The following is a 24,889-nucleotide window of genomic DNA, read 5'->3' as shown; positions in this document are numbered from 1 at the left end:
CATCAATCTCAACATTTCGACTTTCTTCTCGACATTTCGACTTTTTTCTCAAAGTGCATAATGAAAAAAATAATCTTCCTCCTCTAAAATATTATTTTTATTTTTCTCCTGCCTGGCCTAATACTCTTCCGTAGCAATGTACAAATGAAATACTAGGAAAATTAAAATAAAAAAATAAAAAAGGGGATTCTTGAACGTTCCAGAGACTCCTCCCCCTCCCTCCATGACCCCTCCCCCTCCCTCCATGACTCCTCCCCCTCGTTGCCATGACTCCTCCCCCTCGTTACCATGACTCCTCCCCCTCCCTCCATGACCCCTCCCCCTCCCTCCACGACTCCTCCCCCTCGTTACCAGGACTCCTCCCCCTCGTTACCATGACTCCTCCCCCTCCATCCATGACTCCTCCCCCTCGTTACCATGACTCCTCCCCCTCGTTGCCATGACTCCTCCCCCTCCCTCCACGACTCCTCCCTCTCGTTACCAGGACTCCTCCCCCTCGTTACCAGGACTCCTCCCCCTCGTTACCATGACTCCTCCCCCTCGTTACCATGACTCCTCCCCCTCCCTCCATTACTCCTCCCCCTCGTTACCATGACTCCTCCCCCTCGTTGCCATGACTCCTCCCCCTCGTTACCATGACCCCTCCCCCTCGTTGCCATGACTCCCCCCCTCCTCCAGCAGCAGTACCGGCTCCCACCACCACCACCGACCAGCAGCAGCAGCAGCAGCTCGTCCTCCTCTGAGAGAGATCAGATCCAGGGAGCCGGCTGACAGCCGAACCGCCGCGCCGCCATGGCAGACAACAACAACCAAGCCGGCTCGGAGAACCACCGTATCAAGAGCTTCAAGAACAAGGGCCGCGACGTTTTCTCTTTTTTAAATAAAACTTTATTGAAAATATACAAACTCTCAAAGAGGATAATGGACAAATATCAATTTAAATGCAATATGAAAAGAAAAATAGAATAGAATAGAATCGAATAATGTTACGACTTTATTCTCTTAATATTACGACTTTATTCTCACAACATTATGACTTTATTCTCGTAATTGTACGACTTTGTTCTCGTAATGGTACGACTTTATTCTAATAAATTACGACTTTATTCTCGTAATGTTACGACTTTATTCTCGCAACATTATGACTTTATTCTCGTAATTTTGGGACTTTATTCTCATAAATTACGACTTTATTCTCGTAATGTTACGACTTTATTCTCGTAATGTTACGACTTTATTCTCGTAATATTACGACTTTATTCTATTACGACTTCATTCTCGCAACATTATGACTTTGTTTTTGTAATTTTACGACTTTATTCTCATAAATTACGACTTTATTCTCATAAATTACGACTTTATTCTCGTAATGTTACGACTTTATTCTCGCAACATTATGACTTTATTCTCGTAATTTTACGACTTTATTCTCATAAATATACGACTTTATTCTCGTAATGTTACGACTTTATTCTCGTAATGTTACGACTTTATTCCCATAAATTACGACTTTATTCTCGTAATGTTACGACTTTATTCTCATAATATTACGACTTTATTCTCGCAACATTATGACTTTATTCTCGTAATTTTACGACTTTATTCTCATAAATTACGACCTTATTCTCATAAATTACGACTTTATTCTCGTAATGTTACGACTTTATTCTTGTAATGTTACGACTTTATTCTCGCAACATTATGACTTTATTCTCGTAATGTTACGACTTTATTCTCATAAATTACGACTTTATTCTCGTAATGTTACGACTTTATTCTCGTAATATTATGACTTTATTCTCGTAATATTACGACTTTATTCTATTACGACTTTATTCTCGCAACATTATGGCTTTGTTTTTATAATTTTACGACTTTATTCTCATTATATTATGACTTTATTCTCGTAATGTTACGACTTTATTCTCGTAATGTTACGACTTTATTCTCATAATATTACAACTTTATTTTTGCAACATTATGACTTTATTCTCATAATTTTACAACTTTATTTTTGCAACATTATGACTTTATTCTCATAATTTTACGACTTTATTCTCATAAATTACGACTTTATTCTCGTAATATTACGACTTTATTCTCGTAATTTTATGACTTTATTCTCATAAATTACGACTTTATTCTCATAAATTACGACTTTATTCTCGTAATGTTACGACTTTATTCTCGCAACATTATGACTTTATTCTCGTAATTTTACGGCTTTATTCTCATAAATATACGACTTTATTCTCGTAATGTTACGACTTTTTTCTCGTAATGTTACGACTTTATTCTCATAAATTACGACTTTATTCTCGTAATGTTACGACTTTATTCTCATAATATTACGACTTTATTCTCGCAACATTATGACTTTATTCTCGTAATTTTACGACTTTATTCTCATAAGTTACGACCTTATTCTCATAAATTACGACTTTATTCTCGTAATGTTACGACTTTATTCTTGTAATGTCACGACTTTATTCTCGCAACATTATGACTTTATTCTCGTAATTTTACGACTTTATTCTCATAAATATACGACTTTATTCTCGTAATGTTACGACTTTATTCTCGTAATGTTACGACTTTATTCCCATAAATTACGACTTTATTCTCGTAATGTTACGACTTTATTCTCATAATATTACGACTTTATTCTCGCAACATTATGACTTTATTCTCGTAATTTTACGACTTTATTCTCATAAATTACGACCTTATTCTCATAAATTACGACTTTATTCTCGTAATGTTACGACTTTATTCTTGTAATGTTACGACTTTATTCTCGCAACATTATGACTTTATTCTCGTAATGTTACGACTTTATTCTCATAAATTACGACTTTATTCTCGTAATGTTACGACTTTATTCTATTACGACTTTATTCTCGCAACATTATGACTTTATTCTCGTAATGTTACGACTTTATTCTCATAAATTCCGAATTTATTCTCATAAATTACGACTTTATTCTCGTAATGTTACGACTTTATTCTCGTAATTTCCAATTTTTTTTTGTCTTAGTTTGGCAAGGGATTCTTGAAGTTTGCTCTTAAAAGCATCGATGGAATCCAGAGAACGTTCCAGAGACTCCTCCCCTCGTTGCCATGACTCCTCCCCTCCCTCCATGACTCCTCCCCTCGTTGCCATGACTCCTCCCCTCGTTGCCATGACTCCCCCCCCTCCCTCCATGACTCCTCCCTCGTTGCCATGACTCCCCCCCTCCCTCCATGACTCCTCCCCTCGTTGCCATGACTCCCCCCCTCCTCCAGCAGCAGTACCGGCTCCCACCACCACCACCGACCAGCAGCAGCAGCAGCAGCTCGTCCTCCTCTGAGAGAGATCAGATCCAGGGAGCCGGCTGACAGCCGAACCGCCGCGCCGCCATGGCAGACAACAACAACCAAGCCGGCTCGGAGAACCACCGTATCAAGAGCTTCAAGAACAAGGGCCGGGACGTGGAGGTGAGCGAGGCCGGCGGGGGAGCACGTGTTGGCGGCGTGAGGGCTGGAGTCTGACCCGGGGGAAGTGATCCGTCCTCCGGGCCGCCTCCCTGCTAGCACCTTAGCAGGCGGCTACCGTAGTTAAAACCGGTCATAAACGCTTAGAACTCACCTGTGGGGGGGTCCAGGTGAGGTCCAGGTGAGATCTGGGGCTTTAATAGAGATTTTGATTCATTTAAAGGACAGAAACCTTCATGTTAGCAGCTAACTGCTAGCCAGGTGAGGCAGCTGTTAAAGCAGCTCAGGTGAGACGATGTGGCCTTTTAGTAATATCTACATATTTTTAGGCCATGTCACGATATATATATATATATATATATATATATATATATATATATATATATATATATATATATATGTATTTGCCTTAGCCTTGAATTAACACTTATGCATACAATCACACCAGTATGAGGATCCTATACGTCTACATTAAAACATTCTTGTTCATACTCATACATACATACGTACATACTTGAAACATCTCCCCCCATGTATAGTTGCAATAAACAAGGTGTCAAGTTTTAAAAGGAGACTGAAGCAGCTGTGGTTCAGAAGGAAGTCATGATCAGTCCTAGGCAGACCTTGGTAGAGGAGCCAAAAATTGTACTCAAGTAAAAGTACTGTTACTTCAGAATAATATGACTCAAGTAGAAGTAAAAAGTAGTCATCCATATAATTACTTGAGTAAAAGTAAAAAAGTACTTGGTGAAAAAACTACTAGGTGAGGCAGGTATTAAACCGAGTTCCAGGTGAAACAGCAAACCGAGCTTCAGGTGAGACTGCTGGTAAAAACGGCGTTCAGCTATTAGATTTACTAATTTGGCTAAATGAAATGAGGAACAGCGAGACTCGTTTAAACTGTTTATACCATTTAAGGAGTTTGTCAGAAAGTTCTTCTCCTCCTCGGAGGGTTTCATCACAAAGACACACTTGTGCTGGTTATTCTGAACCGTTAGTAATCCTGAGTTAATCCTGAGACCGTTCCCGGCCCTCGCCGGGGGGAGTTCGCCTCTCGTCTCCCTCCAGCAGGCCGGGGCTCCGGCGGAGCTTGTTTTGAAACTGGGAGTCGGCCTGCGGAGCACATGGCTACCATGACAGACGGGCCCTGCCAAGTGCATTCCTGGTGCTATTTCAGGCATCTCGGGTGTCTGACCGGCACCCTCCCAGAGCCCGGCGTGAATCTGAGTTTTCACTAAAGGATGAGTCAGAGATCAGCGATGGGAGAAAAATATCAGTCGGCTTTAACACATCTCTCTTTATTCCTGACACCGATGGGAATGTTATTGAATTGCAAATGATTTGAAGAAAGAGATCCGACGTATTCCTTGATATCCTTAAGGAAATAGTTATTAAAAACACATTTTTAATCCTGAAATGAAACTTTTTCTTGCTTTTCTAAATTTTTAGAACGTTTTTTTACAAATTTGAAACGTGTGTTTGGACCTTCATATTTCATGAATCGGTTCTAAAATAATATTCAATTTAATTGTATAGCATCAAATCATAACGAAGGTCATCTCATTTTATTTATTTTTTTTATCTCATGACTTTTTTACCTTTTTCTTGTAGCACTTTGAGATTCACCGAATGGAAAGTGCATTATAAATTAAATGTATTATTATTATTATTATTATTATTATTATTATTATCTCATAACGCCTCACAACACAAAAACAGAGATAAGTGATTATTTTATGATTTGTTATATCTAATGTATAAAAACATAAGCATCAGAAAAAGATCAGCATCAGTGATAAAAGTGATCAGATATCACGCATCATAAAATAAAACACAAGCATCATGAACTAATAATATTTTGAGTATGAATGGGTTTTAACCTAATTTAGTCAACCAAGTAATAATAATAAATTCTATTTGTAAGGCATTCTTCATCCAAAAATTCCACAGAGCCAGTACATATTTAAAACTAACAATAATAAGTCATAAAACTCAACTCAAAAACACCTCAAAAAGTGTGCTGGACTTTATCAACAACTCGTGACGGTCAGACTGGTTTCTGTAAAGGTTAGTTTGTGTTTTGGGGTCGGCGTGGCCTCGTTATTGTTGTTGCAGCCGGTGGGAGAAGCCGCTCGGCTCCACAACCGTCTTGCTTATGAGCGTCCCGCGTTACGTAAGAGGCTATTTAGGAAGGAAACATGAACCTCTTCAAACAGTCACAAGATCTGAGAGCATCTCAAACGGTCCCGGATCAGCCGAAAAGTTAACTTTCTTAAATCACTCGGGGCTGTTCGAGTTGCTTCTTAACTTCCACTTTGAAAGTCGGTAAAAACTAGTCTCACTTTAAGAAAAAAAAAGTTTAGTTAAAATAATTGATATCCAATTGAAAATGTTATTTTATTTAGTGTTTACAGTTACACTCTCAAATCAGGAAGGTTGGGATGATGTGTGGAAACTGAAACATGGGTGTTTTTATATAAACTCTGACTTTAGTTCTATTGCAGGAGGTTGCAGCATGGCGCCAAGAGTTTCACATTTTTCATCCTGTCAGTTTTCTCTCATTTATTTATGCACATCCGTCACCGTCTTCAGCGTGCGCGTCGCAGCTCTGAAGGGTTTCGGACAGTAAAGCTTTGGCAGCTTTGAAATGTTCACATTCCTTTGTACAAAACTACAAAGATTTTTTATTTTTTTATTTATTTATTTCAAATCCCCATTAGTTGCTGCCTCAGCAGCCACTATTCTTCCTGGGGTCCAACAGTACAAATATACATTTCTATAAAACTTTTACAGTATAACATAAAATGTTAGTTAAACAGAAAAAAACAAAGTAGATAACAAGTACAAAGAACAACAACTAAAAAGAAAAACAAGACAAAAAACAAAAACAAATAAAAACTAAAGATAATAATAAGCAGAAAACAATGGAAAAAAAGAAAATTAATTTTCCTAAATGAAAAAAAAACGAAAATGAACAAAACAAATAACAACCAAAAACAGATAGATTAAAGATAAATCCAAGTACAACTAAAGATAAATAAGTTCATACTAAATGAGGCAAATACAAAAACAAAAACAAAAACTTATTTCAATAGAAGAAAATTTAAAAATAGTGAAAATAACCGGAAACGTCACAAAACATCAGCCAAATAAAATACTAAGAATTGAAATTAAATGCAGAACAAGAAAATATGTTTATTTATATAACACCTAACTCAATTAAATCAATAAGCTAAATAGAAAGATGGTTGAGTATTAAGATGCCAGGCGGTGCAGCATCTCAGTTGTTCCTGCAGAAACGTCTTATTCACAGCTGCCCGTTTGGGTGCAGGTCAAGGCCACATGCCGGTACGAAGCCTGTGAACATACGAAACGGGGATCTTAACATCCAGGTGATAGTTGCACGCAATTTACCAAAACAAATGAGCAAAGTACCCTTCCAGGCGCGGCCTGTTTTGAACTCCCACCTGTGCTTGAGCTCCGTGTGACTTGGGTTTTATCAGCTGAACCGTTTGGCACGGCTCCCTGGTTCCTCTGCCACCAGCCACGTGTCGCCTAACGATTTGTGACGCCACAGAGTACACGTGTCCCAGAATACATCTCCCATTCAGATAAAAACCTGCCAGCGCATGTATACTGGTTTTGTTCACCTTTTTTATAGTGATTCAGGCACATTCTTTCACCGCTAAACAAAACGTTTCTATGAATAGTAGGAAAGCAAAGAATAGAGGGAATGCATTGATGTCACTTTCCCACTGGACCAGCCCCCTTACTTGCACTGTGGCAAAAATGGGATGACAGCCAATTATGAGCTTAAATTAAAGGCAGCTGGACTTGACAGTGACCCGTACAGTTACCCCAAGAACCAGTGGTCCATGGACATTAATATTTGGACACGAATCCAGTTTCCTGATATTTATACTTAATTTTCTACGCCGGGGAAATACACGAAGCAAAGCTTGAAGGCTTACAAAAGTCTTGACGCTTGGTCCTACTTCAAGGCAGGATTTGTTGGTGAAATTAAAGTGATGAGGACACCGAACTTTATGATTTGACCGTTTAACGTTAGCTACCCAAAAATCCAACATTACCTGATACAAAATGGGAACCACAAATCCACTTTTCGGTGCCTGGAATCCAGTTGTTTCTGCGAATTGCAGCGATCCATTTGTCTCTCTTAAGCTTATTTTTCGGCAGTCTGTAAAACGATAACTCCGATTTCTTGCTAAATCTATGAGTACAGTCGATCGCACAACAGCTCTTTCTCATTTTAGATGTTTTCTAGTTGCTCAAATTGAAAGCTTACGCTGCTACTCAGTTTTTCTGCCACTCAGTGGGCGAAACCCGCTGTGAAGTCGCATCTGTGACGTCATGCGCATTCCCTCTATAGTAGGAAAGTAAAGAATGGTCTAAGTCCATTGTGAAAAGTTGTGGAGTTGAGTGCTTGGATTCCTCGTGTAAAAACCACGTTAACTGTCAGACCGTGAAGTCTTTCTTGCTCAGAGATGAATTTTTCTTATTGCAGTAACTAAAGGAAGTGCATTGTCCTAAAATGACTGCATGTAGCCAAGAGCCAACATTGCACTTGGAGGCCAAAAAGGATGTGGTGGGGGGGCGTTGCAGTTGCTTGACCGACCTCTGGAGGATGGTTCCAGAAGTGGGTCAGTCTCCGCTGAGCCCCGTGTTTCATTTCATTTATTTATTTAAAAAGGGACAACGCACATTAATTAACATGAGCACTTGAGTCCATCATGTAAATGTGCCAGATTTAGCCGTACAGGCTAATTTACATCTGCAGTCCCTGGCAGGTTGATAGTATATATAAAAAACATTAAAGGAGAACACACTAAAACACTAGAGCACAGAGTACAAACAATTAGTAAAACCATGACATAACACCGAATAATGACAAACAACATAAATGAAGAACAAGAGCACACAAACAAATTAGCTCGCACAAAAGCACATGAGCACAAACAGGTAGTAAAAACAATAACCTGACCCCTATACCAGATTATGACAGCATGTTTGATTATCAAGTAACCTCTAAGTGTATTAGTAAGTAATTAGAAGTATATTAGTGCGTGTGTGAATGAATAAATGAGACGTAAAACGTAAATTTCTTTGTAGAAAGGCGTTTTTTGAAAATAAGTCCATTTACTTGTATTAGTTTACAGCGCAGTCTTGCCACATCCAATATGGCGGCGACGTCAGTAGGCGATGCAATGTGCTGATTGGCTCTCTAGAAACGCTTTGAAACCCGTGCCAAAGATCGCTGATTGACTCTTATTATTGGCACGTCAAAACAGTGCCATAATTCGTAGTTGTAAAAAAAGTTTGTAGCTTTGTATATCCAAAGTTGCACACAGACGAATTCATTCCACAGCTACAAAAATGTTCTACACATGCACAAAATATTTCTACAAGTACAAATATTTTTTGCACATGCACAAAATATTTCTACAAGTACAAATATTTTTTGCACATGCACAAAATATTTCTACAAGTACAAATATTTTTTGCACATGCAGAAAATATTTCTACAAGTACAAATATTTTTTGCACATGCACAAAATATTTCTACGAGTACCAATTTTTTTTGCACATGCACAAAATATTTTTTGCACATGCACAAATATTTTTTGCACATGCACAAAATATTTCTACAAGTACAAAGTTTATTTACAGATACAAAATATTTATGGCTTTAATTTGAGCCCATACACTTTGGGTAAAACTATAAACTATAAAGCGACAAATGTATCAATAATTCAGGGTGTCGACTTCTGACGGGTGTGTGGCACAGCGTTTGAGCTTTGAAGAAAGACCTAACGGAGCATATTTTTAGTATTTTATTGTGGTGCTAATTTTACCAACAGACCACCGTGACTGCGAGGGGGCGGAGCCTAACTACAAGCCTAGCTACAAGCCTAGCTACAAGCAGGCTGCTTGTGCCACCTGAGCTTCGGCTAAACACAGTCGTCATTTCAGATTTCACCACTCAAATGAGAAGTGAAATGTTCGGCCTCCTTGCAGCTTCGTAGCGTTTCCGGCGTGGATCGGCTGAAAGAACCAGGCGCCGTAGCGGATCATTATCAGGCTCATGATGCCCGACTTCAGCGTATCCAACCCCGGTAGCCGCAGGAACGATCGTTGACTTGTCATCCAGTCAAAAAATAAGAGTCAAGTACAAAAACAATTCAGTCTCACAGTTTTAGAGCAGCGTGCACAAGTCAGGATTAGTTTGTTAAACTATGTAGGAAACATACTGTATAGAATTAGGGATTTTATTTTTTTAAACTGTAGTGGTTTTGTGCTATCAAATGTGTGTTGACCCAGTGCTGAGGAGGAAAGACATCAGCATTGGTCTTGGAGAAATAGTTCTGCTTCCTGGTGTAAAATATGCCACATTTCTCCACCAGCAAGTTTCAGACCATAAACTTCCCAGATTTCAGTTGTCATGGCAACACACCTTTGGGTTTGTATAGTTGTGTTTGGAACAAACAAAACATTTTAGAAGTTGTTGAACTTTTACAAGACCAGATATTCTGTTAAGCAGACACTGAATTTAACAGTTTTGTCTGTTATTCCTTCCTATTCTCATTTATGGGAGGCAAACACTGAAATGTGCGGCTGCAGTTACCCTGACAACCCCTTTCTCTCAATTAAATCCTTAAAAAAACAAACAGTTATTGGCTATTTAAAGTCTGAGGTTGCTTGTGTTATATTTAACAACATTTGTGGCACCGTTGGAAACTGCAGCCTTGTATGACGAGAATTTCAGCATAAAATCTGTAGTGGACACAATGCTAATGCTACATGGCTAGCTCAAGCCCCCCCCCCCCCCCCCCCCCTTTGCCAGTTCAAAACAGGAAGTTATGAGGCATTATTACATATTAATAATTAAGAAGTTCATAAATGACCTATGCTCCCCAAAGAGCCAAAAGGTTTAACTAAACTAACTAACTATTACATATTAATGGGCAGTGTGGGCACTGAAGATGATTTGGGAGGCTGTTTGAGAGTCACTTAATTTTCTTTAAAGTGGTTATTAGTACATGGATGAAGTACTAGACCAGGGGTCGGCAACCCGTGGCTCTAGAGCCGTATGCGGCTCTTTAGTGCTGCCCTAGTGGCTCCTGGACCTTTTTCAAAAATGTTTGACTTTTTTTTTCCTTTTTTTCTTCTTCTTTTTTTTTTTTTTACTTTTTTTTCTCTTTTTTTCCTTTTTTTGCTTCTTTTTTTTCTTTTTTTCTCTTTTTCTTTTCTTTTCTTCTTTTTTTCCTTTTTTTCTTCTTTTTTTCTTTTTTCTTTTTTTTCTCTTTTTTTCTTCCCTTTTCCTTTCCTTTTTAATCCCAACATTTCAACATTTTTCTCGACATTTCGACTTTTTTCATGAAATTTTGACTTTTTTCTCGACATTTCAACTTTTTTCTTGACATTTCGACTTTTTTCATGAAATTTCTACCATTTTCTCGACATTTTGAATTTTTTCTCGACATTTTGACTTTTTTCTCAAAATTGTACTTCAACATTAATCTCGACATTTCGACTTTTTTTCCTCAATTTCGACTTTTTTCTCGACATTTCGATTTTTTTCTCGACATTTCAACTTTTTTCTCGAAGTGCATAATAAAAGAAAAATCTTCCCCCAGTTATAACTAATATAGATACATGAAGCATGTGTTACACAAGACTTTTCATTTTTTGCAGCTCCAGACATATTTGTATTTTGTGTTTTTGGTCCAATATGGCTCTTTCAACATTTTGGGTTCCGACCCCTGTCCTAGACTGTCCCCATACCGCTGTTTTTGAGCAGAATTGGCGAGTATTTCTGGTTTAGTGGCGTCAGGGTGGAGGTGGGTTATCCATGGGCGGGGGGAGCAGCAGCTAACCAACTTCCTGGTCCTCGGTGGCCTGGTCATCTGAGGATATGCTGACAGACGATGACGTACAAAAACAAATAAAGCACATCTACTATAATTAGAAATGAGTGAAGCCGATGACGGCGGATGATGGAGGTGGCAGGTCCAGCACGGATTCGTGCAACCCTGAGATGCCGGGGCTCTGCCTGAGATTCTCACCTCTGTCCGATCAGCGGTTGTACTTGAAGTGCTTTTTATTATTTTACTTATTTTCTTATCATCTTCTTAATTTTTTCAATCGCATTTGTTATTTTTTTTAATGTCACCACTGTGTTTTAACTTTAACTTTAAATTCACTTAATTTACTGCTCACTGTTTTTAATATATATTTATAAAACTGTTTTACATACTGCACAAAAAGAAAATAAAAAAATTGCCTTTTGCACTCAGTCAGTTCCAGTAAATGTCTGTGTTGTATTTATTCATGTGAACTCTTTTTTAAATCTTTTTTAAATCTTTATCTTTATCTTTTTTAAATCTTTATCTGTTGTGCCTGTGCCTGCGCACTTTATATGTTTCACCGAGGGAAGTGGGAAACGTCCTCTCGATTCCTTGTATGTCTGACAAGTGATGAATCGATAATAAAGCTACTTTGACTTTGAAAAATGTACTGTCTAATTATGTCTTGCCGCTTTTAATGTCAATGTAAAGCACTTTGAATTACCTTGTGTTGAATTGTGCTATATAAATAAATTTGCCTTGCTTTGTCTAAAGGATATCTATTATACCGCCACGGCACCTGGATAGTTTGCATTTCAAATAAACAAGTGACGTAATCCACTGTGTGTTTCTCTTTTGCAGACCATGAGAAGACATCGAAACGAGGTGACGGTGGAGTTGAGAAAGGTGAGGACAAAGATGCACACTTGTCATAACACATATCACACCCACACCGCGTCGTTGTCAGACTACTGGAAATGTGGCTCTGCCCCCGGAACAGAGGAGCGTCGTATATCTCCAGGGAAGAGAGGGAAACGCAAAAATCACCTCGACATCTGTTGAAATCCATAACGGAGCTGTGATGCAGAAATGAACAGAAAACAGTCGAGTGGAGACGGCCTCATATAATTATACCATCATTTTATATTCAAATAATCTGGGTTATCGTGGAACAATTTAGTACCCTTCCTATAAAGTATTATTATTATATTATGTTATTATTATTTGATTTGATTTGACTTATTTTATTTTTGTACATGTAAAAAAAAAGAAACAACACTTCATGAGAAGTTTAAGAAAACAACAACGAAACAAAACAAGGAATTTCATCCTTTAAAACTTGCTAACTTGAATTACATGTGCCAAAAAAGGAGTAGGAAGAAGTGTAAACTTATTTAGTCCTACCCCCATTCACTGATCATTTAACCTGTTTTTATAATTATTCACACACTGTATTCACACTGCTAAGTAACAGTATTGTTATTATTATTATTATTACTATTATTACTAATATATACTGTTATTATACTCACACACATACTTATACATGCATACATACATACACAATAGTTGAATATTTCTATATATTTGTACACATATGCCCATATAGATATTTATATAAATATACTTATTTACGCTATGTATATATATATATGCATAGTGTAAATAAGTATATTTATATAAATATCTATATTATTAATATTATTATTATTATTATATGAGAAACATTTCTTGGTAACCTTTCACAGACACGACAACTATCTTGAAAAAACCTTTGAAACAAACTAAAGTTAATAGTTTCCATAGTTTATTAGCATCTTTACAGAAATCACATTGTATTTGATTCAACCGAATGTTTTCCAGAATGAAGGCGAGAGCAGAAATGTTGGTTTTAACGTAGTATTTGCAGGAGGATTAGCTGTAATCACGAACAATAATCCATCTCTGCATCTGCCAGCAAGTATTATGGTGCAAACTCCTCCGGCTCTCGGCTCGGCGGTTCTCTCCTCGTCGCCGGCTGCCTTTTTACCGTCTCTTCATGGCCGTTATTCAGGCTTAAGGGCAGGTTTATGGACGGCTGTTCCATAACATTATTATTGTTGTCTGAATCAGCTGTTCGCAGGCGCTTTTAATTTGTTATTAGTATGTTTTATTTAGATTTTTCTATGAACCGTTGAGTCTCCCAGCTCTCCTTCCACGAAGCCTGTTGTTGTTCGAGAGGCGGTGGATGATGCAAACGCCCCGTGACGTATCTGACCTTGGGAATTCAGCGTGAATAGCTCTGGATGTTTTCTATCCTTCTCTCTGGTGGTTTCATCCCAGGAGGTTAGCTGGAAGTATTATGGGCTGAGCAGTGAGCCGTCGTCACAGTTGGGCCACGCTCTCCAATAGTAAAGAGATATTGATTGAAATAAAAGAGCCATTTTAGGTGTCAACCTTTAGCCCGTCCTAATTGTTATCTTAAAAGGTTTAATGATAGCTGCTCTGCTGCCTGAAGCTGGTGTAGGTGGAGTCTCAGCTGTTTACTCTGGGTGTCTACGACTCCCACCTCAACCAGAGCCTGTCAGGACTGTTTATATACGCTCCAGCTCCAGCGTGGCCCGTCCGAGTCGTTTAACTTGTTTCAAAATGCACTTTGAACAAATATTGAGTTGTTGCGTACGTCGTGTTTACTGTTGTTCACGTGACCAGACTTGACCATCACAGGTGAATTAGCCTGTTCTGAATCACGTCTGGCTTTACCTACTTCATTTCATCAATCAAATTATTCAAAAACCAAGCATACGAAGAAAAGAACACTTTCCCTACGGTGAAACATGGAGGAGGCTCAGTAATGTTTTGGGGCTGCTTTGCTGCATCTGGTACAGGGTGTCTTGAATGTGTGCAAGGTAAAATGAAATCTGAAGACTATCAAGGCATTCTGGAGAGAAATGTGCTGCCTAGTGTCAGAAAGCTTGGTCTCAGCCGCAGGTCATGGATCTTCCAACAGGACAACGATCCAAAACACACAGCCAAAAACACCCAAGAATGGCTGAGAGAAAAGCGTTGGACTATTCTAAAGTTCCTTCCATGAGCCCAGATCTGAATCCCATTGAACATCTGTGGAAGGAGCTGAAACATGCCATTTGGAGAAGACACCCATCAAACCTGAGACAACTTGAGCAGTTTGCTCATGAGGAGTGGGCCAAAATACCTGTTGACAGCTGCAGAACGCTCATTGACAAATACAGAAATCGTTTAATTGCATTGATTGCCTCAAAAGGTTGTGCAACAAAATATTAAGTTATGGGTACCATCATTTTTGTCCAGCCCTATTTCATTACTTTTTTTTTTTTTTTAATAATTATGTTAATCAACAATTCAAAAGTAATGGCTGATTTTGATTAATTAATTTTCAATACATTTTTATTTATTGTTACTTTTGTAAGTTTCAAGTGATTTCAGTGAGAGTTGTGGGTTTTTCCTTCTTTAACTGAGGGGTACCAAGAATTTTGTCCACATGTGTATATATACATATATGTGTGTGTATGTGTGTGTGTGTGTGTATATATATATATATATATATATATATATATATATATATATATATATATATATACATATACATATATACACACACACACACACACACACGTACGTACGTACGTGCGTGCGTGCGTGCGTGTGTGTGTATATGTATATGTATATATATGCTGTGTGTATAAACCCCACCCCAAAGCATGGATTATTGAGCAGTATTAAAATGCAGCATCACCAGTGTCACGGTAGTCGCTGTAAAGCTGCTGGACATCTGTCACCTGGTGATTCCACTCGTTTACTCCCTCCCTCCTTACCTGCTTATCTCTTCACCTTTCACACGTTCTCCTTAAGCGCCGTAGATGCAGTTACTGTAGGGGGGAGTGTAAGCTTTACCGCCACCTGCACACGCCGTGCTCCACTGCAGATACAGTCATACATGCTTTAACAGCAAACCTCTGTGTGGCGGCTGAATCACATTTATTATTCAGAGCTGTGACTGGGCCTCATGAGGACCGGAACAGTCCCTGATGGGATATTTCTCTCTGATAGAAGTAAATAAAGTCTTAAAATAATGGAATTAGCATCGTTGGATTACCGTGAACTATGAGCAGTTCTCAGGAAGCTGCTCAGTCACGTTGTAGTCGTCATGTTTGGATCATGAGACGACTGGAAATCAAACTGCTGTTTCAGTCCAACTTCTGTGTTACGACGATTTAAATGTTTCAGATGCATTAAGTTAAAGATTATGTGATGAGCTCGGCTCCTGCTGACCCAGTGACCCCATGTAGGATTAAGCAGGTTCAGAAGAGGGTGGCTGTCTTCATTTACTGAAGGTTGTGCAGCTTTTTAGTTTGCTGAAACAGTTGGAAGATGATTTTAGTTTAAAGTTTTGGATAAACAAGTAGCATCTGAGCCATGTTAACTCTTATCCTGCTTTCATTGGCATTAAATTACCAAAATAGTCGCCTCATTTGAACATTACTTTTGGAAAAATGCCTGATTCCTTATATTTAAAGTTGCTTTCGTCAACGACAATTATGACTAAATATCGTCGTCAACGAACCTTTATCACCTGAGGAAAATGAGATGAGACACAGCGAAAATGCTGGTCATGTGACGATAACGATAATTAAATATATAATGCAATATCGTAGAGGAATAAAAATGAGACTAAAATGTAGATTACAAAATAAAAACTCTGGGAGAAGAAGAAGAAGAAGAAGATCCATCTTTGGATACACTTTTCTACATAGACGTGGAAAAGAAAACACAATGTGTCGTTGATAAAGAAAAAGACGGGGAGAAATGCGTAAAAATAAATCTGTCGTAAACTCAAATTAGAGTCTTCTGTGTCTGGAATGAATGTATTCTTGAGTCTATAAGGTGACCATTAATATAATAATAATATAACCTTGTTTGAATTGTAAAATGGTCCTGGACAATTCTGACTAAAATAAGACTAAAATGCTCAGACTTTTAGTCGACTGAAACTTGACACGACTAAAAGGAGAATGAACGTGACTAAAACTAATAAAAACTAAAATGATAGCTTGACCCAAAGACTAAACTAAGGCCCTGTCCCAATACTCCCACTACCCCTACTTTTCAGCCCTACCCGTAAATTTTGTGCATTCCCGTGAGGGTAGTGGCTATGAATCTAGCCCTTCAGAGCGAGGGTTTTCAGATGCACCCTAGCTGAACTAGGACCAGAAAAATTTCCCAGAATGCTTTTCGTCGTCATTTGCGGACTGAATCAAAAAAAAAAAAAAAATGGCGGACATTTCTTATTTTTTATTGAATAAAATCAATATTTTGAGTTAGTTTCTGCATAAAAATGCCTTTTGATTACATTTCTAGCGAGAAATATATATTTTACTTCCATAATATTCACTCAATGAATGTACATAATCACTCATTTGCCCGTTGTTGCGAAGTCTTTTTCAAACTTCGCCAGAATAAAGGCTGATTTATGGTTCCGCGTTACACCAACGCAGAGCCTACGGCGTAGGTTACGCGGCGACGCGCGCCGTACCCTACGCCGTAGGCTCTGCGGCGATTTAACGCGGAACCATAAATCAGCTCCCGAGCCGGCAGACAGTTTTGATTCCTGAAATCGGACCAAATTTCTTAACAGGCGTAGCTACAACTGTTAGATTTAATCTATTAAACCAACATTTATTTTCCTAAATTATTTATTTCAGCCAGTGGTAATTCTCCACAGAGCTGCAGGTTTCTCCCCGGGACGACGGCGCAGGTTGACCCGGCCGTGAGCTGCTGCTGCTGCTGCGCCGAGCCGGCGGCTCTTCTCCGAAAACGTCAGATCAAATTTCTTAACAGGCGTTATTTGGATAAACTGAGCCCAGGTTGGAGATCTTAACGGTTACTTTTACGCCTGAAAAAATATTAAAACTTAATAAAGTGGCACATTAACAGCGCTACAGCTGAAATTAAAACATCTTTTGGCTCTCAGCTTCCTGATATGGTGTGACGTATGTGCAAACGTAACTACACAGTCGCTTACGTACCCGAACGTAAACCATGCAGTGATTTAGCACGCACAATTTAGGGGTGGTGCTGAAAAGTAGGGGTAGGGGGAGTATTGGGACTGGGTCCTGGGAAGATTACAAGTGCCCTAAAATCTGTGGCTTCTTTTTTAGGGGTAGTGGTAGAAAGTAAGGGGAGGTTTTGGGATTGGCCCTAAAACTAGATTTGAAACAGGCTGCTAGTTGGAAGATGATTTTAGTTTAGTGAATTTTTGGGTGAATAAGTAGCATCTGAGCAAGGTTAACTCTTTTCCTGCCTTCATTGGCATTAAATTACCAAAATAGTTGCCTCACTTGTAACATTACTCTTGGAAACAAGCCTGACTCCTTCTATTGTCGGAGAGAGTCTTGGAACAGCTGGGAAACATCCCCAGTTATCAGCGTGTTGGCGTGCTGCTGCGCAGCTCGGGATGCTCCAGCGTTAAACGTCACTCGTGTCCCGGAGTCGAGCACATTCCTCTGAGCTGCAGCAGAGCAGCGAGAATCAGGAGAATCGCTGCGCCGGCTGATTAGTCATCAGTGACGCACGTCAGCGTGATGCACAGGAATGTAGGCCAAGGGAAATCTCCTCCTCCCCCTGACTCACATGCCCTGCAGACCGATGCTGAATGAATGGTGAGGGACTTAGACTCCAGTATCCCTCAAACACGTATTAGCCCCAAAGTAATCTTTTCCTGATTAAAACGCAGAGACTGGAATTTCTAACGTCGGCCTCTAACGAAGACAAAAGTCTGGGCCCGGGAAATGTTTTTAAGAAAGTTATCTTCACTGTTTAATAGTTCATAAATGCATTATTTATTCTTCCCTGTCATCCCCTCATTACTCTCCTTCTTCATCCTCTACAGAACAAACGAGATGAGCATTTACTGAAGAAGAGAAACGTCCCGCAGGAGGAGAGTCTGGAGGACTCTGATGTCGACTCAGACTTCAAAGGAGTGAGTGTGGGGGTGTGATGGGGGGTTGAGTTAAAGAACCATCTCAAACAGTTCAGAGGAGTCAAATCAAGAGATGTTTCATGTGCACGGTGTTCACGGAGTTCTTTTGTGTCTTTTTCAAGTTCAGTTCAATTTAATTATTAAAATATTTTAATAAAATACTGCGTTTTACAGAGATCCCCAAGTACAAATGTCAAAATGTGTACAAGAACATTAGTCTTTCCTCCTTTTTTTTTTTTTTTTTGCATCACAAATAATCCATTATTTAAAAAGGGAATAAAGTATTTTATTGCGTTTTGCTTGAATGAAGAAACTATTCACCAGTCTATTCACCAAAATGCTGTTTATGATTTGAAAAACCTGTTAAATAGCTTTTTAAATATGTGCTAGTGAAACTAAAATGAATGCTGTATTAAAAGGAGAGGGTTGTCTTATACACACATACACATATACAGGACTGTCTCAGAAAATTTGAATATTGTGATAAAGTCCTTTATTTTCTGTAATGCAAAAATGTCATACATTCTGGATTCATTAAAAATCAACTGAAATATTGCAAGCCTTTTATTATTTTAATATTGCTGATCATGGCTTACAGCTTAAGAAAACTCAAATATCCTATCTCAAAAAATTAGAATATTCTGGAAATCTTAATCTTAAACTTTAAACCATAATCGGCAATATTAAAATAATTGCAATATTTCAGTTGATTTGTAATGAATCCAGAATGTATGACATTTTTGTTTTTTTAATTGCATTACAGAAAATAAAGAACAGTCCTGTACATGCACACGCACACTGGCGCAGAAGTGCTACCAAATGAAAGCTGCAGTTTAAGGCCATTTCTACCTCTGTTTTGGTATAATAATTGTCCAAACCTGGGAGTGCATGCAGAAATAAATCCAAAATAGGACTTGATGTGGAACAAAGTCAGTGGCTGTTGGACTAATATCTCCCAGCTAAGTGACGGTCGTGAAGGAAAAGGTGCAGCTTGTTCTGCTTTAATCATTTCAGTGTGAAGCTTGAAGAAAACCAAGAATTCAGTCTATTTTTGACGGGAGATATTCAGGTCTGATACCAGAACACTGAGACCAGGATGGTGGACCCGATGAGCTTCAGGCCGTGTCACAACGGCTTCTGTTTATTCAAAACTGAATTATTATTTGTATTTTAAAGCGGCTCACATGAATTGTTCATCATGAATGTTACTCTGCTTAACAGAAAATAAATTATAAACACTTTTTTTTTATTTATTTATTTTTTTTACAATATTTTTATAAATGTTTCACTTTTACAAGTAAAGAACATAATATGATCCACAGAAATAACAAGCAAAACAGGCAAACAAAACAAAACAAAACACCAGCTCCGATCCATGTAAGTAATACCCTGGTTACAGTAAAAGTGTACAACATGATATTAGAGACATCAGGCTCTACATAGTTCAAGTAAGGCTGCCAAACTTTATAGAATTGGTCTGTTTTTGAATGTAATATACATGTAAAGTTCTCTAATGGCACCAGATCAAACACCACTCTTTGCAAACCTTTAACAGTTGGTATTTTTTCATTGATCCACTGCAATAAAACATTATTCCTCGCTGCATAAGTAAGAATACAATAAAGCCTCTGATTATGTTTTGATGTTAAGTGTTGTATTGGGACGCCCAATACGAGAGATAGTTTAGTTTATTGTTATGCACAGTTTTAAAAATATACAGGAAATATCAAATATAAATACTATAGGTGCAGGAAGAGGCAAAAAACCCAATGGGCTTATTTGAAGCCTCCACCGAAGTTATTAAAATTTCATGTGATATAAAAAACACAAGATTAACATACAAAAAGTATAATTACACAAAAGTGATGGCAAACTAATAATGCAATATATAAATAATAAAGAATAAAAAAAAAAAAAATAAGTGTGTGAGAGTGTGCATGGGATATTGTTTTTACAACGTATATTACTTATACTGTATTGACTCCTGAGCAAATAAGACGGTACATGTCCATATTAGTGAAACACAAAAAAACAAACAAAAAGGACATGGATACATCTACAACATTACATTGGGAAAACAGTTACAAAACAGCAGTCAAGTGGACATTCAAACGTCTTTTGTAACATTTCAAAGAGGAAGAGCTCTTTGCCAAGTGGGAAAAAGATACGGGGTCCATCTCCAGTTTTAAACCCAATATCTTTTAAGTTTACAACATGACCAAAACAATGAGTTAGGGTACCAATTTCTATCTTGCATTTAAGGCACGTGGGTGAGAAAGTAGGATTGAAGTCTACGGTTGGGGCATATGTGCATTCTGTGTATAATTTTTAACTGTATTGCTTGGGCGTGATTGCAAACTGAAGTGGATTTAGCATGTCTCCGTACATTCTTCCATTCTTCATCATCAATTATGATGTTTAGCTCCTTCTCCCATGTGCCTTTAAGCTTGTCCAACCCAACCTGGGGTGTGAAAGACAGAGCTTTATAAAATAGGCTTACAGATATCTCTCTTCCTGTTAAAAATAATTTCTCAACAGGAAGAGCTTCCATGGTTCTCAACTAACGTAGTACTGTGCACGACATAATGCCTTATCTGTAAATAACGAAAGAAGTCATGTGTGGGGATAGAATATCTCTATCATTTGTACAAATGTCACGACCAAATTATCAGAGAGTAAGTCCCTCAGTCTATGAACACCATTATCACCCCACTGTTTATAAACACTTTATTATGGAGGGATTGATGGAGAACTTGGTGTTAATTTCTTCTTTTATTTCTCAATTTTTAGCAAAACATTACACTTGATGCCATCCTACAGGTAAGAGTATCACCTGAGCTCTGTGAGATGTTGATATTTTTCAAATATACCAATAACTGCATCCTCAGCGTTGGCCGGCTTTTATATTCTTTTATATTGACTACAGAATGCGACCAGTGACAACGCAGTTATACAGCTCAGCGCTGTGCAGGCGGCTAGGTGAGTGGCTCTGAAAACATATAAACATATGTATCTGCTGACGCTCCCTGCTTTGGTATTTGGAGATCTTGAATGTTTCTTTGCTTGTTTTGTTTCGGCAGAAAACTTCTCTCCAGCGACAGAAATCCTCCCATCGATGACTTGATAAAGTCTGGCATCCTGCCCATTTTAGTCAAATGCCTGGAGCGGGACGATAAGTGAGTCTGCTTCCCTTTTTCCTGGTGCAGGTCTGATGCTGCTGCAGCAGCTCCGAGATACAGAAACCAGTGGTGAACCGTGAGCTAATACCGCTGGGCCTTCCTCTCATCACAGAGAAAAGAAATCATCGCGGAAAAAAGCAACAGGACAATGAATTGAAAGGGTTTAACAAGTGCAAATTGAATTAACGATGACAAGAATGTAAACAAATAGACCATAACGTCAGTAACATTCTCCGCAACAAGAAACACTCTCAACATTAACTTCGCAAAACTGGAGACCATTTAGGCTACATAGTTGAAATTAAATAAACATACTCTAAAGCCGAAATCTGGAAATATAAAATTAGGTCACCCAGAATGTCGCCCCGTGACGCTGCAGACACCATGGACTTCATGAAGGCCTACAATCTTTTGTTTTATTCCTGCCCACTTGAAATCAAACCCTGATTGGTCGATTTACCCGGCACTGTCCAGACCAAAACATGTAGCTTGGCCTTCCCCGGGATTGGTGAAGTCCTAACCAATGAATGAGCAGCTAACCGGGCCTTAATAGAGACGGACGATTCTGATTGGATAACAGGTTTTTCAGGACATGAACTTGACAGTAAACTTAATTTTAGAACATAGATGAGAGAAAAATCTACAGATGAGTATTAGGGCAATGCAGGAGAAAAAATATTTGAGAGCGGAAGATTTTTTTTATTGTGCACTTCGAGAAAAAAGTCGAAATGTTAGGGAAAAAGTCAAAATGACGAGGAAAAAAGTCGAAATGTCGAGAATAATGTTGAAGTACAATTTTGAGAAAAAAGTCGAAATGTTTGGAAAAAAGTCAATTTCATGAATAAAGTTGAAATGTTGAGAAAAAAGGCGATATTTCGACTTTTTTCTCGACATTTCAACTTTTTTCTCGAAGTGCACAACAAAAAAAAATCTTCCCCTCTGAAATATTTTTTCTCTTGCATGGCCCTAATACTCTTCCGTTCTTAATAGAGACAGACGATTCTGTGGGATAAAAGATTTTCAGAACATGAACTTGACAGTCAACTTAATTTTAGAACGTAGATGAGAGAAAATCTGTTAAATACAGGACTGTCTCAGAAAATTTGAATATTGTGATTTTCTGTAATGCAATTACAAAAACAAAAATGTCATACATTCTGGATTCATTACAACTCAACTGAAATATTGCAAGCCTTTTATTATTTTAATATTGCTGATCATGGCTTACAGCTTAAGAAAACTCAAATATCCTATCTCAAAAAATTAGAATATTCTGGGAATCTTAATCTTAAACTGTAAACCATAATCAGTAATATTAAAATAATAAAAGGCTTGCGATATTTCAGTTGATTTGTAATGAATCCAGAATGTATGACATTTTTGTTTTTTTAATTGCATTACAGAAAATAAAGAACTTTATCACAATATTCTAATTTTCTGAGACAGTCCTGTATATTGAATTAAATGAGATAGAAATAAAAAAAAATATATATATTTTTATTGAATACTTTATTATTATTATTACATTTATTATTATTTCTTATTTTTTTAGGCCTTCTCTGAAGGCGTAGAAGGCCCTGCAGGTTCCCCCCTGACAGAAACACAGAGCCTCATGTCGGTTCCCACCGTGTCACACATGAGGGTGTGTGGAGGCCTGCGGGTGGCCGGCTGCTCCCCGCGGCTCCCGCCAAGCCAAATATGTCAACATTCCTGCCTCTTAGAGTTCCCCAGTTCCCAGGACCTCGTTTCCACGGAGGGCTGAGGGATGATTAGCCCGCTGGACCCACTTGTGAGGCCCAAGCTGTCGAGCCTCTGCTGCGGCATCAAGATCGTTCTGCTTGAACGGAGCAGATTCTTACTCCGGCTTTCAGTCCCTGTTTCAGTAAAAACAAAATAACCCACATGTCTGTTAACCCTTGTGCTGTCTTCGGGTCAAAATGACCTAATTCTCCTGTCCTTCTTTCCCCCTGCTCTCTCCTTCCTTCTTCCTTCCTTCCTTCCTTCCTTCCTTCCTTCCTTCCTTCCTTCCTTCCTTCCTTCCTTCCTTCCTTCCTTCCTTCCTTCCTTCCTTCCTTCCTTCCTTCCTTCCTTCCTTCTTCCTTCCTTCCTTCCTTCCTTATTTCTTTCCTTCCTTCTTTCCTCCTGCTCTCTCCTTCCTTCTTCTCTTCCTTCTTTCCTCCCTTCCTTCTTTTCTCCCTTCCTTCCTTCCTTCCTTCCTTCTTTCCTTGGTTCCTTCCTTCCTTCCTTCTTTTCCTTCTTCCTTCCTTCCTTCCTTCCTTCCTTCCTTCCTTCCTTCCTTCCTTCCTTCCTTCTTTCCTCCCTTCCTTCTTTTCTCCCTTCCTTCCTTCTTTCCTTGGTTTCTTCCTTCCTTCCTTCTTTCTTTCCTTCTTTTCATTCTTCCTTCCTTCTTTTCCTTCTTCCTTCCTTCCTTCCTTCCTTCCTTCCTTCCTTCCTTCCTTCCTTCCTTCCTTCCTTCCTTCCTTCCTTCCTTCCTCCCTTCCTTCTTTTCTCCCTTCCTTCCTTCTTTCCTTGGTTTCTTCCTTCCTTCCTTCTTTCTTTCCTTCTTTTCATTCTTCCTTCCTTCCTTCCTTCCTTCCTTCTTTTCTCCCTTCCTTCCTTCTTTCCTTGGTTTCTTCCTTCCTTCCTTCTTTCTTTCCTTCTTTTCATTCTTCCTTCCTTCCTTCCTTCCTTCTTTTCTCCCTTCCTTCCTTCTTTCCTTGGTTTCTTCCTTCCTTCCTTCTTTCTTTCCTTCTTTTCATTCTTCCTTCCTTCCTTCCTTCTTTTCCTTCTTCCTTCCTTCCTTCCTTCCTTCCTTCCTTCCTTCCTTCTTTCCTCCCTTCCTTCTTTTCTCCCTTCCTTCCTTCTTTCCTTGGTTTCTTCCTTCCTTCTTTCTTTCCTTCTTTTCATTCTTCCTTCCTTCCTTCCTTCCTTCCTTCCTTCCTTCCTTCCTTCTTTCCTCCCTTCCTTCTTTTCTCCCTTCCTTCCTTCCTTCCTTCCTTCCTTCCTTCCTTCCTTCTTTCCTTGGTTTCTTCCTTCCTTCTTTCTTTCCTTCTTTTCATCCTTCCTTCCTTCCTTCCTTCCTTCCTTCCTTCCTTCCTTCCTCCCTTCTTTTCTCCCTTCCTTCCTTCTTTCCTTGGTTTCTTCCTTCCTTCCTTCCTTCCTTCCTTCCTTCCTTCCTTCCTTCCTCCCTTCTTTTCTCCCTTCCTTCCTTCTTTCCTTGGTTTCTTCCTTCCTCCCTTCCTTCTTTTCTCCCTTCCTTCCTTCCTTCCTTCCTTCCTTCCTTCCTTCCTTCCTTCCTTCCTTCCTTCTTTCTTTCCTTCCTTCCTTCTTTCTTTCCTTCTTTTCATTCTTCCTTCCTTCCTTCCTTCTTTTCC

At 38.7% G+C, this 24,889-nt stretch overlaps 1 protein-coding gene across 2 annotated transcripts in view; it reads left to right on the top strand.

The window, feature by feature from the left end:
- The first annotated feature begins 3,310 nt into the window (after positions 1 to 3,310).
- Positions 3,311 to 24,889, top strand: part of kpna3 (karyopherin alpha 3 (importin alpha 4)) — a 38,083-nt gene continuing 16,504 nt past the window's right edge. For both annotated transcript variants that reach the window (XR_009782814.1, XM_061724160.1), the window contains exons 1-6: positions 3,311 to 3,477; positions 12,201 to 12,245; positions 18,247 to 18,336; positions 21,127 to 21,156; positions 21,263 to 21,315; positions 21,417 to 21,512. Coding sequence is in view for 1 of the 2 variants with exons in the window: in XM_061724160.1 (XP_061580144.1) it covers positions 3,400 to 3,477; positions 12,201 to 12,245; positions 18,247 to 18,336; positions 21,127 to 21,156; positions 21,263 to 21,315; positions 21,417 to 21,512 (392 nt within the window). In the remaining variant the exon portion in view is untranslated. The remainder of the gene's footprint in view (positions 3,478 to 12,200; positions 12,246 to 18,246; positions 18,337 to 21,126; positions 21,157 to 21,262; positions 21,316 to 21,416; positions 21,513 to 24,889) is intronic.

This window comes from Cololabis saira, chromosome 6, assembly GCF_033807715.1.
Source record: "Cololabis saira isolate AMF1-May2022 chromosome 6, fColSai1.1, whole genome shotgun sequence".
Classification (NCBI taxonomy): Eukaryota; Metazoa; Chordata; class Actinopteri; order Beloniformes; family Belonidae; genus Cololabis; species Cololabis saira.
This window is presented reverse-complemented; position numbering and strand designations above follow the sequence as displayed.